Raw genomic sequence first — 17,908 nt, 5'->3', positions numbered from 1 at the left:
CTCCTACCACCTGCATAAAAATTCCAAAACAAATTACTGTTTTTTGTTTTGTTTTTATTTTTACTTTGCTCAAATAACTTACCATTCAAAGCAAGTTGAATAAAAACTTAAATTTTGCTTTGTTCCTCACACAAAGCGATTGTATGTCTTTTGAAGACTAGAAAAAATAGTGCATTAAGGACTACTTTAATGTTTTTATGCCTTTTTTAGAGCTTGACAGCCACAGCCCCCATTCATTTTTATTGTATAGAAGAGAGCAGCTTGACCATTCTTCAAAACATTTAATTGTCTGCTCCACACATGAAAAAAGTAATATAGGTTTGAAATGAAATGAGGGTAAAAAAAAGAAAAAGAAGAAGATCTTTTTAATTTTGGTTGAACTAATCCCTTCAAGAGCCATCCACCAATCACGAGTCACCATTAAAAGTACCGTATGAGCAGCTTCTCTCTCATAACTCATAATCCTCTTGAATCCTTTGTGTTAACCATTGGAGACAAATTTTTTGTGATTAGTTGCAGAAATCCCACTGAGCGTCACCGTTGTTTTGGTAATAAGCAGCTTAAAGACATTTACACACACATTTAGCTCTATGCACAATAGAGGTGAACACACACATCATCTGGACAGGCTGATGAATAGGCCCGTTACACCGTGTCCTAACTACACGTGACGTGATGTGCAATAAAAGGTATCTTTTCCATGTTAATCAGAGTTTTTGTCTCTGTTTCTATTTTTCTGCGATGTCGCACCTGAAACAACAAACACAAAATGTGGCAATGATAATCTCATTCTCAGGTACTGTTTATGTGCTTTATTCAATGTTAAAAGCATGCAATGTGTCTTTGAATATCATTTAGTGCCCCCAGCTTTGTAGCTGTAAAAGCAACAATGGATAATTCACCTCAGATCTTGATTAAACAAATGGAAACAAGAACGTTCAAACTGTGAACAAACAAGTGTATTCTTTGACAAAGATTGTTTTAATAACTCAGTAGCCTATGTATTTTTAATAATGTTTAAATGGTGTAATATTTGTGAATTTGATTTAGCCTACTTATCCATTTTCTTGCGAGTGCCGTCAAGATTACTCTCTGGTGCTGTGCACTTGCTGCGAGACTCCGCCTACACGCTGTTCTGATTGGCTGTGGGTTTGGATTTTTTTTTTTTACGCATCTCGCAGTCGCGTCGCGTCTAGTGTGGACAGACAAATTATTTGTCGCTGGAATCTTATCGCATCGCGTCTGGTTAGGACACGGTGTTAGGCTGGCGAATATGCGAACAGGCTAGCTCGATGAAAGATGATAGGCCAGCTGAGCATTAACTAATGCAGAACAAATGTCCTCTTGGCTTCATTGTCAAAGGGTTGCATCACATACTAGCCATGCGCTTGAATCGCCAAGCACTTCTGCAGTTAGAATATAGGCTGGTCAGATGCGGCGGTATGTAAGCGTATCAACACCGTATCAGTATCATGGAGTCTCGCACCTCTCGGCTCTGTGATCATGCTTTCTCAAGCTTTGAGCTTAAGCCACCGGATCCTTTTCTTTTCACACACAAGAAAACGATCTATTTCCCCTCTCTGGTCCAGAGCCACCCATTCATAGAGCGATTCAGAGGGCCTGAACGGCATGTACCACGTCGGTTTGTGTTTGGGGAGTTCGCTTAGTAACTGTGAGCATAATAGATACCAAAGAAACATTGATATACACTTACACATGCACATCTGTCAGCAGAACGCTTTGTGAATTTGCCTCGATATATCAGTTTTCACTGAAGACTTTGTAGAGGAGGCCAGACAACTTTACTGGTAGAAAGACTTTGGGCTGGGCGATATGGACAAAAAATTATTTTAGACTGAATGGCGATTTCAGATGACTGATGTCGATCTCTGTATTTTCAAAAAGTGGGCTAAATGTTCAGTTTTCGTTTTATAAGGCACACAATGGGTAAATTAAGCTTGTAAAGTGCTTTGTTAAAGGGCAAAACACTTTTTGGCCTGCAAAGGCTTTGCTGCTGAGTTTGCAGCAGCAAACAAAGGTTAACACTCTTGGTATTGCTGTTTATAGTGCTATTGTAAATTAGATTTGAAGTACTTTTTACTTTTCGAAGCAACCTGGATCAGTGGCTTTTTTGGACAGTGTTTCTGCTATGACTTGTAGTCTGACCATATTGACCTGTGACAACAACAAAACAGAGACTAAATTTGGGTACTGACTAAATCCTTAATTTGCTCGTACATGTAGGCATCCTTTTTCTAATCGGTTGTTTAGATTTGAGTGTCTATTTGAGTAAAGTAGTGTTTGCATTCACAATAAAGCCTAAATACACAGGTTAAAGACTGCAAGACTTTAAAGACTGACTTTTTTTCTTTTTCAGGAGAACTGACCAGTTAAAAGTGGTTCTCAAACTTTTTACACCAAGTACCACCTCAGAAAATATGTGGCTGTCCAAGTACCACCATAATAACCAATATGAAATACAGTAGCATAGTAGGCCTAACTATTCAGCTACAGTTATGCACAGCTAAAAAATGAGGCAGATTTATTTCTAATAAGAATATTTATTATTGCCAGGCACTTTAAACATTGTAAAAACACCATTTGAATATCAACACTGCACTGTGCTGCTTACATACAGGTAAATAAAAAACTTAAATAATGATTAAATTAAAATGTATTGCACCTAAAAGTGAAATAAAAACTGTAGCCTACTTAAAGATTGTATTATGAAAATGTATTGTACTTAAAAGTTAAATAAAATTTTTCTGTGCTTAAAATATTAAGTAAAAAAAGTACTGTATAATTAATAACACAGGCTGTGTATTCATATTTAGCCTTTTTACACGTACATTTAAAATATTCTGGCTGACCCCCATGAGTTTTTCAAGGTGACCGTTATTTAGAATTTATCACTTTATTGTTTCCATGGTGACATGTTATTGCTTGTCACGTGACACACCGCAGCCACAATAGCGTTGAATCTCATTTTATTTATTTTTTTATTCAAAATACTCGTTAGCTATAGCATGAAATACCTGATATTCCGATTGTCAAATATGTGCAAGTGGAAGTGTTTTTATTTTATTTTTCAACACCTTTATAACGATCTCATTAGTTGAGTTATATGCGCAATGGGCGCCGCCATGTTGGTTTTTGCCGCAGACGCAGTTCAAAGAATCGGATCTGTTGGATTTACAACACGTGAATTCATCCACTTCTCCCGAAATACATGAAAGTAAGTGGCCAGTGAACTGGGAGAAGAATAGAGTAAACTTTAAAGTTACTTACACAATGTGTATCTGATTTGATTAAAACGTGTTGTCTAATTATAATGGAAAGGATTATTATTGCCGCATCCATAGACAGCAGTGTGTATTTTACAAACTCTAAATGTATTGTTTTTTTTAGTACTTATGTTAATTTAAATGTCTGAATCCTAAAATAAACATTATGTGGTTGAAAACACTGAATAGTGATGTATGACAGTGCTGAGCGTGTCCGTCTCTGGCTCAGCGCCAGCAGTCAACTGCGAAAGTACATTTTGAATTTAGCAGCTGGTGATCACGTGATGCACTGACCGCTCTACTCACACCTGTGTGATCGTACACTCCAGGGACCAGCCAAGACTGATCACACCGGTTTGATCGTACGTGCGAAATTCAGTGATTCATCTGCGCACCACACTTTGAGAAGCTCATCACAATATCGTGGCTTGTGGATCATTTTCTCAGTATCCCTCCTCCTAATCCAGATTAGTCGAGGCCTTGCGATTTACACTGGTTTTGAGACACATTGTTGCTGCCAAAGAAGTGAAAGAGCAGCAGCCTAGTGTTGCACGTGACCTCCTGGGTTTTGGGCTTTAGGCTTACCTAATCGGAGTTGTTTCCTGGAAAGAGTGCTTGTTTTTTCTCCAGTGAGCCGGTTATACTCATGAAAGCTCATGGGAAGCATGTCACATGGGACAGACAACTAAAAGAAGAGGGATGCACACATATCTGAAACTAAAAACTAGCAATAAAAGAATACAATAGAAACAAAAAATCTAATCACAAACCACAAATAAAACCTTACCTTTGCTTGTACATGTTAGTTTGTACAGAGCACCTAAGTGTACATGGGGATGGAAACAATAGTGTTTTCCCAGTGAGTTCCCCAGAGAAGCTTTCAGTGGTTTTGCGTTATCACGCAAAAGTTTTGCTTTCCACAAGAACTTTCTGTTTGCTTGTAAATTTTTGCGTCCCCCTGAGTTTGCTCACAAAACACTCGCTTTACCTTGAGAAATGTTGCCTTCGCTCACAATAAAATGCTAACGTTTTGTGAGCAAACCAAAAGTTTCTCGGGGGAATGCAAAACTTTTACGAGCAAACACTTTTTTTAAATCATTGAAAAATAATTTGTCCATTCTTGTTTACGGATCTCCTTAAGTTTGTTATTGAGTGCTCTGGATTGATTAGCGCACATGCTAACTTTTGATTCTGTCTTTTTTTCGCAGACCTCATTATATATTGCTGCATTACCACTGGGCATCTGGGCTGGAGAGTGAGGCGGGCTTGGTTTGCGAGCTTCGCTCCAAAGCCGTCCGATGACTGTCTGACTCATCACAACCCGCGAATGACAGGCGTGCATTCGAGGGTGGGGCCCGCCTCAGTCTCACATGATTGGCCGCTGGATGGAAATAAGGTGAATGGAACACATGCCCAAGGAGCAAGACCCAAACCAATCAGAGGGAGAAGAGAAACGGTGAGCCTCTTAAGAACTGATCTCATAACAGATTGCAGAGTCATTAATCAAGCTATGATGTTAGTCATAATGCCAGGTTCAGACTATACAATATTTTTGTCTGTTACGATAGTCACTGGCTATGTTTACATGCACAAATTTTGTTTCAATCGGACTGAATTCATTCCGATTGATGAATCCGAACTTAGTGTTTACATGAACGCTAAACGATTGGGTTAATGTGCACGTTTATATGTCACAAGCTTCAAATTGGAATAGATTTTTTGACATGCACACACTGCACAGAGTTTCCCGGTGTTTGCGCATAATTACCATTCTCCTACATTGGTTCTTTATTTGTTTTAAACAGTAGACTTAATATTTATCCATTTCTGATCATAATTTGGAGACAATGAGAATATTAGCCGTTGTACCGTGCTACTTATATTTATCACGTAGTGAAAATGCTCCTCCCCGCACCCCGTCGTCTGTGGATGAGTCTGAAACAAGGACTGGTGGGACGTTGTCCTGCTCCACTTCACAAACACTGAGTGAAAGGAAACTTTATTCAGCAGGACGAACAGCTCGTTCAGCGTGTCATACGTCATTACGCTATTTCAATGTCATTGCACATGCGCAGTCCTTTCAGTTTCGGTTTTCAATCCGATCAAGTGTTTACATGTTCTCTCGATCGGATTAGAAAAGGAATAAACCACCCCTTTCAATCGGATCGAAATTTTCATTCGGATCAAGCTCAATCGGATTGATTGAGGTGTTTACATGAAGGCTTTTCAGTCCGATTGAGGCATCAGTCTGATTACTAACGGATTATTTGGTTGCATGTAAACATCGAGAAGTTGCATCGAGAAGGCGGAGCTAGCGACTGACTTCGTGAAGCGTCGCAGACGTGGCGTCGTTTGTCCTCCACTATGACACGCTATAGGGACGTCCCGCATTTGGAGCAGCCATCTTGACGGAATAGAAAATGCTAAACCGCTGGTGATAATACAGCTCGTCGCGAAATATTCATCTATTTACCAACCTTTGCGGTGATGATTGAAAAATCCTTCCCCGCTGGCATCCAAATCAAAGAGTTGCTGACCCATCCGGACTCGTGATACCGATAGCCTGCTAAGCTTTTGTATGCTTTTAATGAAGCTCCGGTGTAGCGTGATGGGAAGTGAATAAGGTAGCTGTAAATGTCACCGAACTCAATGTCAGGAAGTTTTTCTACACATTTAATGCCTGTAAAAAGAACTCGTGGTGCTTCATATGGATCTATGATTCCTAATTATTTTATATTCCTCTTGTATATTTCTTTTTATGATGACATGACGTGAAGAGTTAGCTGACGGCCGCTGCGCTAATAATAGATAGTGGCCAGTGACCGCGACGCTGAAGTGTGTGAGAACAAATGAATAACATCAGCCTAACGTTAGCCTATTTAAAATCGTTACAGGCACCTCGCGAGCATTCATTCATTCAACTATTTTAAAAGACTGGAATGAACACCAGCACACACAAGCAATATTTTTTATAGTCAATTTAATAAATAAAAATGTAACAACAGGTATGAAATGTCAGAAAGAGAAAAAAAACTTAATGGGAAGACGAGCACAGGACTGCTGCAGCTTAGTGGATAAATATATTTAGCCTATTTATTATTAAGATTGCACAGTTGGAAAGAAAATATATTTATAGGAACATTTCAGCAGGCTCCAGATAATTATACAGTGACCATTATTCATTATTTTAATCAATTCGCAGCCATAAAACGTGATAATCCGCATTCTCATGTATGTGCGCTTGTGCAATAGTATTCCGTCAAAATGGCTGACACGCGGCTAGGGGTCACGTGACTGGGAGATCCCTATATGAGATACAACGATTGATTCTTGCTTCTCGACGCCCATTGTCATTTATGATTCACCACGACACCCTGCGTCAAACAGTTTGTGCCAAAATCGGGCTGTATGTCTGGGCTGTAAAGTTACCCATGCTCCTTGCTTCTCTTGTGTGTGGTTATCAAATTTTGTTTCACGTATTGACGCTTCGGGAAACTAAAATTTTCTGGTCAATGCACACACTCTCCTACATAATTCAGTTTTCCTGGTAACTGGCTCCATTTGTGTGTGTACATCTCACAGAGAGTGTGGTGCTGGCTCTACGCCGTGCTTTTGAGTCTAAAGGCAGGCGCTAAGAGAATAGCCTTTACCTCAACATCTACTCTCACACACATTTTATATAAGGCCTGGAGCCGGCAGGAAAGTTAACTAAAGCCTTAGAGAATGCCCGTTACTGTCCAAAGTCAGCACACACTCAAACCTTACACGCAAACATTCACACACACACTGCCGTGTAGGCTTTTGGTTCAGCAGGACGGCACAGACTGCCCCCTCACGTTCTAAAAAAGTGTTAGCTTTAGAGCCAACAGCAATGTTTCTTTCAGTTAGCAAAACACATCAAGTCTTCCTTCTCAGTGTATGTGTGTGGATGTCTAATGTGTAATCTGTCCTTGGGCGATTTCTATATTTAGCAGATCTCTTGTTGCTTTTCCAGTTCACTGACCACAGATACCTCATGATTTGTTGAGGAGAGGTGTGTTGTTACTGTGTCACAGTGGTCAACTAATTGGCTAATTAGAGAGGTCGATGATTAGTGAGGTTGACTAATCTGTGTAGCTTCAGCTTTTTCTGTTATAGTACCACCAAACTAACATGAATTAGATATAAATCTAAATCTTAAAATTGAAAAAACTTAAAACGCAATTTAGAAATGTTGCATTGAAGTACTAAACTTGCTAAAACTAAAAATGAACAAAAAAAAAAGACAGAAACAACTAAATTACTGTAACTAAAAATGAATATATATATATGTGTGTACAATTTGACACTGAAGACGAGTCATTTCTGATGAAAATTCAGCTTTGCGTCACAGAAATAAATAATATTTTAAAGTATATTAAAGTAGAAGACCATTATTTTAAATTGTAATAATATTTTACAATATTACAGTTTTTCTATATTTTTTATCAATGCAGGCTTGATTAGCTTAAGATGCTTCTTTCAAAAACATAAAAAAATAGTAACTGTACAATTTTACTGTTATTAAAAGCTCAATTGATAATTGAAGTTTACTTTTTATCCGTTTGCATCCAGCTTAATGAATTATCCTCTAATTAGCCTATAAATGTTATTCAAGATTAATTGTCATTAAATCTATGAGGCTTGAGAGCAGGTGAAAAAGTTCCAGCCTCCTCAAGCGTTTTCAACGCAATCATTAGTTCTCGCATTTAATTACACAGAAGCATCGTCAGGAACACAGGAGCTTCTTTACAAGGCCATACATCATTACTCCAACAGGACGTTAGCTGCAGACCCGTGTTACGTGTGTGTGTGTGTGTGTGTGTGTGTGTGTGTGTATGCGCATATAATATGCAGGACCCCAGGAATGTGGGGTCAGATTCCCAGTATGTTCACTCAATAAGCGATTAAACGAGGGCCCTTCAGTTTAATCACACCGAGGCCATCTTTAAGTAGATTAGCTGATCACGGAGCACAGCATTCTGGGTTAAATCAAAGAGCAGGAGCAGCAATCACATGGCTCTGTTCATCTTAATAGAGCTGATTTCTCCAACTTTCATTACTTGCTCTCCTGCTTCCTTGCCACCTCTGCTAACAGCCTCCCAATCACCCTCCCAAACCTTATGTCCGTAGTGGTTCAGCTGTTTCTTTTCTTGTTTACTCTATATTTTAAATGTTAATTGTGTCATTTCTGCACCATTAGCAGCAAATCGCAAAAAAAGTGCGTGAGAACTGGCTTCAAACACTCCTCTGGCTCCTCCCCAAGCTCATGCCATTGGTTGAGTCAATGTCTTAACTTGATATCATGTAAACTCATATTACTAATTAGAGTATTTTCCAAACAGAATCACTTTATTTAGGTTATATTTGATGTTTGTTGGCACTAATACAGCCAAGTTTTATTCTGAACTATCTTCATCCATATTGTTTAGTTTGTGTTAAATTAAGTGTATCTGGGCGTTTCACTGCCGTCTGGGATGATTTTAAATTTGAGATGTATGGAGAAGAACCAGGCATGTTCTCATTGCTCTTTTGTGTTTATACAAACTCCACATGCCTGTTTCAGTCAGTGTTCCACAGTGGTCAGCAGAGCCGGTCCGTGGCATAGGCGAACTAACCACTTATGGCGCTTTTCCACTGCATGGTACTGCTCGGTTCGGCTCGGTACGGTTCGGCTCGCTTCGTTTTTCCACTGCGTGGTACGACTCAACTCGGTACGGCACGGTTCGGTTCGTTTTAGCTCGGATGCTTTTCCACTGCAGTTAGTACCGCTTCAAAGTGGGTGGGACTGATCGTTATAGTTGCCGTCTCTACTGCCATGACATCATCATATTAAATGTGAATTTTTCATTCCGTGTTTCCCCATCCGCTCCTCGGCAACCAACAAGAGGAACGTCTGCACCTCGTCCACTGACCACGATTCAGCCATTTCTTTTTTTTTAAGTTTATACTCTTTTTTTTTTTTAAGCAAATACTTTTAAAACAGGCGCTACAGTGTTGGCTATTATCTACTGGCTATTTAAATCTAGCGGGTTTAGTGTCTCGTGTTGTAAATACAATGACGCTGGTAGTGATGATTCTGTCTGACCAATCAGTGATCTGCAGTGTTTTCACGTCACATTTTAGTATCGGTACGGTACGCTTGGAACCTCAACAGAGGTGGTACCATTTAAAGCGAGCCGAAGCGAGCCGTACCGTACCGTACCATGCAGTGGAAATACGTCATAAGTGAGCCGTACTGAACCGAGCCGTACCGTACCATGCAGTGGAAACTCGCCAAAGCGTGCCGTACCGTACCATGCAGTGGAAAAGCGCCATTACATACGGGGGGTTCTGGGTTCCGGCCGAGCTCGGAGCCCTCCCCCCGGACAGCACGCCAAATACGCATTAAACTTTACCCCCTCTAATTATATGTAAGTGTGAACTCGTGAAACAGACAAGGCATGTAAGCTAGGCACGACTAGAACGAGTTTTTTGGACAGTAGTGAAACGGACGGTGACCAAGACACACTGAAAGAGAAGCAAAGAAAGAGAGAAGCATAAGTAGTGGAGAAAATCAATGCAAAATGGGAGACAGGTGTGTGTAAGGAGAGCGCTGAGCAATAATTAGAATGAGGTGCAGCTGTGATGGCAGTGAAAGAACCTGACAACTAAGACAAAAAACAAACACAACAGAAAGGCTGATGATCAAACCAGAGTCCTGACATCTTTACTCGCATTTAGCGCTTGGTGAGTGTTAATTTTAGGCCCTGGATCCATGCATTCGGTCTTAAAGTGACGGCAGCCTAAAAAACCTTCTGCCGCTTGTGTCATTGATGTAAAATAAAACAACAAGAGACAAGGAGAAAATCTATTCCTGCTCTTGACTGAATAACTTCAGTAGCTTTAATAAGAATCAATGTATAATTAATTCATAAATATATTAAGGCTGGGAATCACTGGGTACTTCACGATACGATACGATACACGATACATTGTTCACGATACCGATAATATCACGATATGGCGATACTGCGATAATCGATATATTATCAGTAATAACTCACAACAAAAAAATTAAAATAAATTTTAATTAGGAAAATGAATCTCCATTTATTTTTTTGGATGAAACACAATAACAAAAACAACTTGTGTCTTATCAGTTGCAACAAAAGTCACAGACACTATTTTTGTTTTGCTGCAGATGATTTTTTTTCACTTGGGAGAAATCGAGTGGAATTGGTGAAGCTCGCATGGTTGCGGTTCGCAGCGTGTGAGAGGAATTACAAGCCAAGCCGAGCACGTTACGAGCACCTCCCGACCTCCCGATAATTTTTAAACATGTTTTTTCACCAGCTGTCCCCTATTGCCAAATCATACACAACCACGTCGATGGGGCTACAGTATACCTCAGTGGCAGCAACCATACAGTGTGCGCATACACAGTCACTGTCACACACAAACACACACACACTTTTCTCTCTCTCTCTCTCTCCCATTCGCAACATGACGGTCTCTGTGTTTAGCGCGAAAGCCCACGTGATTGCTGCCGGCTCGGGATAAAATTCGTGCAGGACAGTCGTGCCGTGTACCAGCTGCTTTGACGCGATTAGCAGTTAAACTGACTCGCAACGTGTGCAACATCTCACGACCTCCCGAGTGTCCGAACTCGCACCGTGTACGCCCGCCCTAACGGCTTTTAAGATCGATACTTGGCAAGAGCGCATCGAGAATCGATCGTGGGAGAAAATATCGCGAGATATCGCCATATCCATATTTTGGCGCACCCCTAAAATATATGTTGTGTTTTATTTTAACATTAGTTTGTTTTGTTTTTTTTCTTACTGGAAAGCTTGCTACTGTTAAATAGACCTACTCAAGATATAAGTGAAATAAACTGCTTACATTTTAGCTAACGTTGTATTTGTCTTATTATTTGTAATGTGCATCTTTGTTCTTATTTTTAATTACAAAGGTAAAATAATGAAATAAAATTAAGTGAAATAAGATTTTGGCCCACATCTACTTTGGACTAAATGGTCTGACATTATTTTTCTTTTATATTTTATTACCTTGTATTGCTAAATTTTTTAAATGGGGAAATTAGTTTGGTTATAGTAATCAGTGACTTGCAAAATAATCGTTCTGTTTAATCTAAGCGCGCACTGCAGTTTTGACTTCTGCCACTTTAAATGCTCGAGCTCTTTAAAGCAGGATGGATTCTGATTGGCTGTCAATGTTTTTATCATTCATCAGCTGGAAAAATTCATTCTGAAAGTGATTCCAACGATATTGTTTATCTGTGGCATAATTGTTCTAGTTGTGGTGTGGGCTACATTCTTTTCTTTTATATTTGATATAGGCTATGATTTTTAAATCTGTATCTTTATTGTTAAGCTTATACTGTAGTTATCGTACTTAGTGTGAACAGGCCTTAAAGTTTCAAAATCAAGTTTTTAATGTTGTTTATATGTATATGTGGTGTTTTTAATATGCTTTAAGACAAACCATGTGCAAATTCATAAGTATTTTCTCCTTAAAACTGCAGTGAACCAAAGACAGTCTCAAAAATGCTGTTTGAAATCGCTGAGAGTCTCAAGAGAAGGCGGGTTATCCCGGTATATTTTTCTGTTGATATGAAAAATCATGTGCATTTAGCAATATAGCGGGTGAATTATGTAAATGTATATTACGATGTTATGATGAGCTATATGCTTTTCTGACATTCTATGATGTTCAACGCGTTTCTAAGAATGCTGATTGTTAGAAGGCAGCTGTCTGACTCTGAGATGGTGAACGGGAACATGGTTTGTGTAACATTAGCAACACATTATTAGCTGTTTGATAACGTAGTCATCAAATCATATTAATTACGTGTCCGACGTAATCAATTCTGATACATCAACTTGTATATGCGCCTGTATAATTCACTCTTCCTCTTCTTCTGAATCCGTTTCTGGTTCAAACATATATGGCTGAATTAAACTAGTATTTCCACTTGCCATTGTGCAGCGTTTACTACAGTAAAGTTGACCTAGTGGATCTCAGTGCTGGTGTGAGTGAGTTGAGGTGGGGCTAATTTGCATATTCATAGTATATATTCATATACAAAATGAAGCAAGGGTGTAGAGTTACATTCAAGCTATTTTAAGGCATAAATAAAATAAAAATTTAAAGGGAAAAACATTGAAATATGCAATTTTGGTGATCAAAGATGAGTTTTAAGGGATATAATTATTGACTACAGGGGGACTTTAAAGGATAAGTTCACTTCAAAATGTAAATTTCCGATAATTTACTCACCCCCACGTCATGCAAGATATTCGTGTCTTTCTTCAGTCGAAAAGAAATTGGATCTTTCTCCATATAGTGGACTTCAATGGATATTAACGGGTTGAAGGTCCAAATTGCAGTTTCAATGCAGCTTCAAAGGGCTCTACACAATCCCAGCCGAGGAATAAGGGTCTTATCTAGCATTTTTTTTTTTTTTTTTTTACAAAAAAAAACATTTATATACTTTTTAACCACAAATTTCTCCCGTTTAAGTCCACTATATGGAGAAAAATCCTGGAATGTTTTCCTCAGACAACTTAAAGGGACAGTTCACCCAAAAATGAAAATTCTGTCATCATTTACTCACCCTCAAGTTGTTTCAAACCTGTATGAATTTCTTTTTTCTGCTGAACACAAAAGAAGATATTTTGAAAAATGTCGGTAACCAAACAGTTGATGGACCCCATTGACTTCCATAGTATTTTTTTTTTCCTACTATGGAAGTCAATGGGGTCCATCAACTGTTAGGTTACAGACATTTTTCTAAATATCATCTTTTGTGTTCAGCAGAAAAAAGAAATTCATACAGGATTCAACAGACTGAAGAAAGACATGAATATCTTGGATGATGTGGGGGATGAGTAAATTTCAGGAAATTTTAATTCTGAAGTGAACTAATCCTTTAATACTTGAACTGGAACTGTAATACTTTAATAGTGGAACTGTTTGAGGCCAAAGAAGATTTAATTGGATTTTGCATATTTAGCAATCATTGAATAAACCAGCATAGTGCCATATCACCATCTACAGGTGGATGCCTTCTCCTATTTTAATTTTTTATTACAATTATTATTAAACTTCATATTAGTAACCCTGTAGTTCTCATCTACTGAGAGATTCAAGTGCAGTGTGGCACAAATACAAATGCTAACATGAACACATTGAAGGAACCGCTTTAGACAACAGCGCCACCATCCCTCCAGCTAGAGTCACATGAGCTTCAAGCTGGCGGACTGTTTATCTCTTCTACTCACTACCCCCAGACAAATACAAAAAAAGTGTGAATGCACATTTACATACACTTATCGGTATCCCTTCAGCTTCTTTTCTTTGCTCTTTGCGACAGTGCACGTGGCTTTTGTTCTGATATTAGCTGGGAGCTGCCAGATCACATTTAGACAGGGTCTAAAATAAGCTCTCATAAAGCTGCCACAAAGGAGAGAGAGAGAGAGAGAGAGCGCGAGAGAAAGAGAGAGAGAGGGAAACGGCAAACAAACAATGAGAAGGAAGGAAATGCAAGGTGGAGTGACTCCAACACTTCTCTTAGCATAAGACAGAGCGGCCTGACAGATCCTAAGACTCTCAGCTTCCTGCCACTCAAATCACGCCGCACGCCGCTAACCATTCTTAAAAAGCAATGCCTTGATTTCAGCACTTCAGCTCTGGGAATAATTAATTCCACAATTGAACATAATTTGGATTTATTTTATCTGACATGGCTTTGAAATGTTTCTTCGAAGTGTCTTTACAAACACATGTACACTACCGAAAGTTTGAGGTTAGTACAACTTCTTCTATTCATTACAGAATCCTGTAAACAAGTAGTTTCCACGTTTGATTTATTAATTAAGCACCACAGCTGTTTTACATTGATAATAATAAGATCATGTGACACTCAAGACTGGAGTAATGATGCTGAAAATTCAGCTTTGCCATCACAGGAATAAATTACAGTTTCAAATATATTGGAATAGAAACCAATTCTTTTAAATTTGTATTAATATTTCACAGTCTAACAATACTTTTTTACTGTATTTTTGATCAAATAAATGCAGCCTAGATGACCGTAAGAGATTTCTTTAAAGTAGCATTTCTCTAATATTTAAAAAATCTTACTGACCTCAAAGTTTTGAAAAGTAGTATACCACTGTGCTTCTAAATTTAGTGTGGAGTTTTGAGCACTCAGACTTACATTTCACTTCAGGGTATTGGGTAGTGTAATGTGAAGGTTCATTTTCCCCCAGACTCCTTCCGTCATTTTATTTATTTATATTATTCTCCTGAATTAAGCCACTGTCACTGCTTGCACTGTGTTTGCCTTGTCGTAGAGGATGAATGAAACCTCGCTGGATATAAATACGCCACAGATGTTCAGAGTAAATAAAGTTGAAAATAACTGGATGTGACAGAACCAGTTGGCATGTTTATCGGCGCTGGCATATCTCAGGCTCCATCTCTCCTGCTTTATCACGTCGCTTGCCCAATCTCACAGTCTCTCGCTCCTAACCCCGGATTACCGCTCGCAAGAGGGATCACAACACCCAATCACAGACCGCGGGAGGGATTAAGAGTGGGAGAGACAATCACTCACGAAGGATTCTTAGAAATATTCATAAAGAACAGTCAGTGAAAATTCAGTGTTGGAGAGACAGCAGGCAAAGGGAGGGCTGCCAAACGACTGCGAGAGAGAGAGAGAGAGAGAGAGAGAGTGCACTTATGCAAGAGAGGCATCTAAAAGAATCCAGTCAGACTGTGTTGTGTTTATACGTCTCGCTCCGTTGATGTGGTGAAGAGTTATAATTCTGAAGAACAGCGGAGCGTTTCGTCTTCACCATGCACATCCTCCAATCCCACTGCGTTATCAGGTGAGACTCTTCTCCTACCTGTATCGCTCCACAAGCTATGCTGCTCTCGTAACGTGTTAACAAGGTTCCCACGGTCATGGAAAAGGAATTTAGAAAGCTGTGATATCTAGATCTGGAAAAGTTATGGAAATTAAGTATATCTTATTTAATAACATTTCTATTTTGAATGCTTTTTTCGAGTATTGCTAAGATCTCAAATGTTTCATCAACAAGTGCAATCTCAATAAATGTATTCTAAATCCTATTAGCTATACTGGTTATACTGTTATTATTAGTATTATGACTAATAATAATGGTATCATTTTATCATCATTATTATTATTACTATATAGTATATAATATGAATATAAGTTATATTGTAATATTAGCAATACTGATTTCACTATTAGTAGTACTTTAGTAGTAGTAGTAATATATTATTAGTATTATTTTTAATATCATCATTATTATTATTATTATTATTATTATAGACTAGTAGTAATAGTAGTATTTGAGTATTATTAATATTACTAATATAGTATGAGTGACTGGAAAATTAGTGAAAAACACATAATTCATTGGTAGAAAGTGTCGGAAACCCTTAACGATCTGTTCCTGATCTAGGGAATCTACTTCAGGACCCTCAGGTTCTTCTGTGTGGAGAATGTTGCTCTAACTTCTTTCCGGGGGTCTTCTGTGATGCATCATGCCTATTTCTGATACTTCTGAATCATGTATGCCGCTGCAGCCGAGTATTTAATGAGAAACCATTTTAGTAGCATCAGTTCAGACCGATTATGAGCCGGCTGTTCGTCACTTTGGGCGCAAAACTATAGTCACTCATTCCTGGCTGATATTATGATATTACTGTGCAAACTGCTGCCTGTCCTCTCAGATGTTACAGCGGTTGTCCTCTGTCCCTTTAATGGGAAAGTTGTGTATCATTTGGATCTGGAATAATTGATGTTTCTGCGGAGAGCAAGTGGCAACTTAGCTGTTATTTATTTATTTTTTATTTGATTTACCCCTCCCATCCATTTCTGACTCGGCAGCATCCTCTGAGGTTTCTTTTTATATTGAGTGTCAAAATGGAAAAAGCCCTTCCTGCATCATCTTTCTCTATGTTTCTGTCTGCCCATCTGTTTATCTTCTCACAGGATCTTTGCACATTGCATTTGCCACGATGGAATTGATATTCAGTATTGATTACCTGGGGCGTGTCAAAAAAGACTCTGTCTGAAATGTGAAATCTGCAATGCTTGTGTTTGCACGTTTGTGTCTTCTTTGGGACGGGCAGGTTCCCACGGGGACAGCAGATGATTGACAGTTGAATTGGTAAAACCATCCACGACAGCAAATCAGAGCGATTGTGATGAAGACAACGCGGCTTTATAGTGACATTTCTGTCGTTCCTGAAAGCGAGCGAGAGAACGAGAGAGACAAAGTCTAGAGGCTTCAGTGTCCTGACAGAACCTCAGTCAGATATATTAAATGACATTCATAAATGACGTTCCACAGCTAGCAGAATCAATACAGCAAATGACAAAAACAGTGTGGCGGGGGGGAAAACACACTAGCCAGTATTAGACTTTGAACCCTTTTTAATCTTTCCCCCATGGCTTTGAACAAAGATCGCCTTCTTTGTGTTTGTGTGTGTGACATTACGATGGCTTGAGGGAGCACATCACATGAACCTTGTTTTGTGTTCTCTTGGTAATTGCTAGAAGATTCTATCAAATGAGAAAAGGGCAAACTCGAGACACTAACACAAAGTTTCAATGGGATTCTTAAAATGCCTTAGAACTGGGGTTCGGGAACCCCCAGGGGAATTTAAGGGGATGCTAGAAGTTTGAGTTCAACCTCTGAAAGAAGTTCAGAGAAAAACGTTTTAAAAAAACAACTGAATCTGCATATAAATACAAATTATTATAATATTAATTTATAAATAAATATAATTCAATTAAACTAAATTTAACATTAACGTTTTCTGTTTTCTAAAGACTGGTCTGTAATCATGAGATTGAGTTACTGTGTTGTTGTTTTTTTTACAGTACACTAATGATGGGTAAAAAAAGGATACAGATATGTACTGTAAACATTTTCCAGATAATATTGTACACATTCCTAACATTTTTTACTGTATATACACGTATATTATTATTATTATTATGTAATTAGTTAGGAAATGGGTCCCTCGCAGAAGGATGATCATATTTCGGGGGCAGTGGCGCCAAAATCTGTGAAAACCCCTGCCTTACAAACAATACCACGTAAATACCATAGTACATGAACATGTTGCTCGTTTACTAGTATAGTAGGCTATGGATCAAAATTCTATATTATTACTGTATTATCTGATACTGTCCCACCACTGTATTTTTGTAAGGGTAATATAAGTTTTTATGTAATGGGAAAGATTTTAAACCCTACAGCTTTTAATGTTTAAAATCATATGTCGTGCCTTTGACGGATTTGTGCATTCAAGGTGCTTTCCCCCCCTCTAAATCAAGCTTGTGATCATGCGTATAAACTCATATTAGTATCTTGTGGAGTTTTAAAACTACTCTCCCTGTAGAAATCAAACTCTTTTTGATGTTTATTTATAGAGGCTAGCATTAGCGTTAGCAGAGGCAAAGGGTGGAAGAGGCGTTGAAAGGGTGTTGAGAGACTAGCACCGAATTCTAACAGATTTGCCTGCATTATTTGGGCACTTGGTTACATAACTGCTCT

The 17,908-nt window shown here is 38.6% G+C and overlaps 1 protein-coding gene and 1 long non-coding RNA gene across 4 annotated transcripts in view; both read left to right on the top strand.

The window, feature by feature from the left end:
- The window catches only part of thrab (thyroid hormone receptor alpha b), a 168,024-nt gene that overhangs the window by 126,335 nt on the left and 23,781 nt on the right, over positions 1-17,908 (top strand). For 2 of the 3 annotated variants that reach the window (XM_082151064.1, XM_082151065.1), the window contains one exon: positions 4,493-4,740. In XM_082151064.1, coding sequence (XP_082007190.1) covers positions 4,685-4,740 — 56 coding nt within the window. In that variant the 5' untranslated portion in view covers positions 4,493-4,684. Of the gene's footprint in view, positions 1-4,492; positions 4,741-13,172; positions 15,200-17,908 lie in introns of those variants that run through there. The other variant, XM_082151066.1, reaches the window with a different exon arrangement.
- Positions 10,123-12,760, top strand: LOC309484728. The gene is made up of 2 exons (XR_014200957.1): positions 10,123-10,244; positions 11,105-12,760. It is a non-coding gene; the product is annotated as an uncharacterized lncRNA (long non-coding RNA).

This window comes from Leuciscus leuciscus, assembly GCF_965113295.1.
Source record: "Leuciscus leuciscus genome assembly, chromosome: 21".
Classification (NCBI taxonomy): Eukaryota; Metazoa; Chordata; class Actinopteri; order Cypriniformes; family Leuciscidae; genus Leuciscus; species Leuciscus leuciscus.
This window is presented reverse-complemented; position numbering and strand designations above follow the sequence as displayed.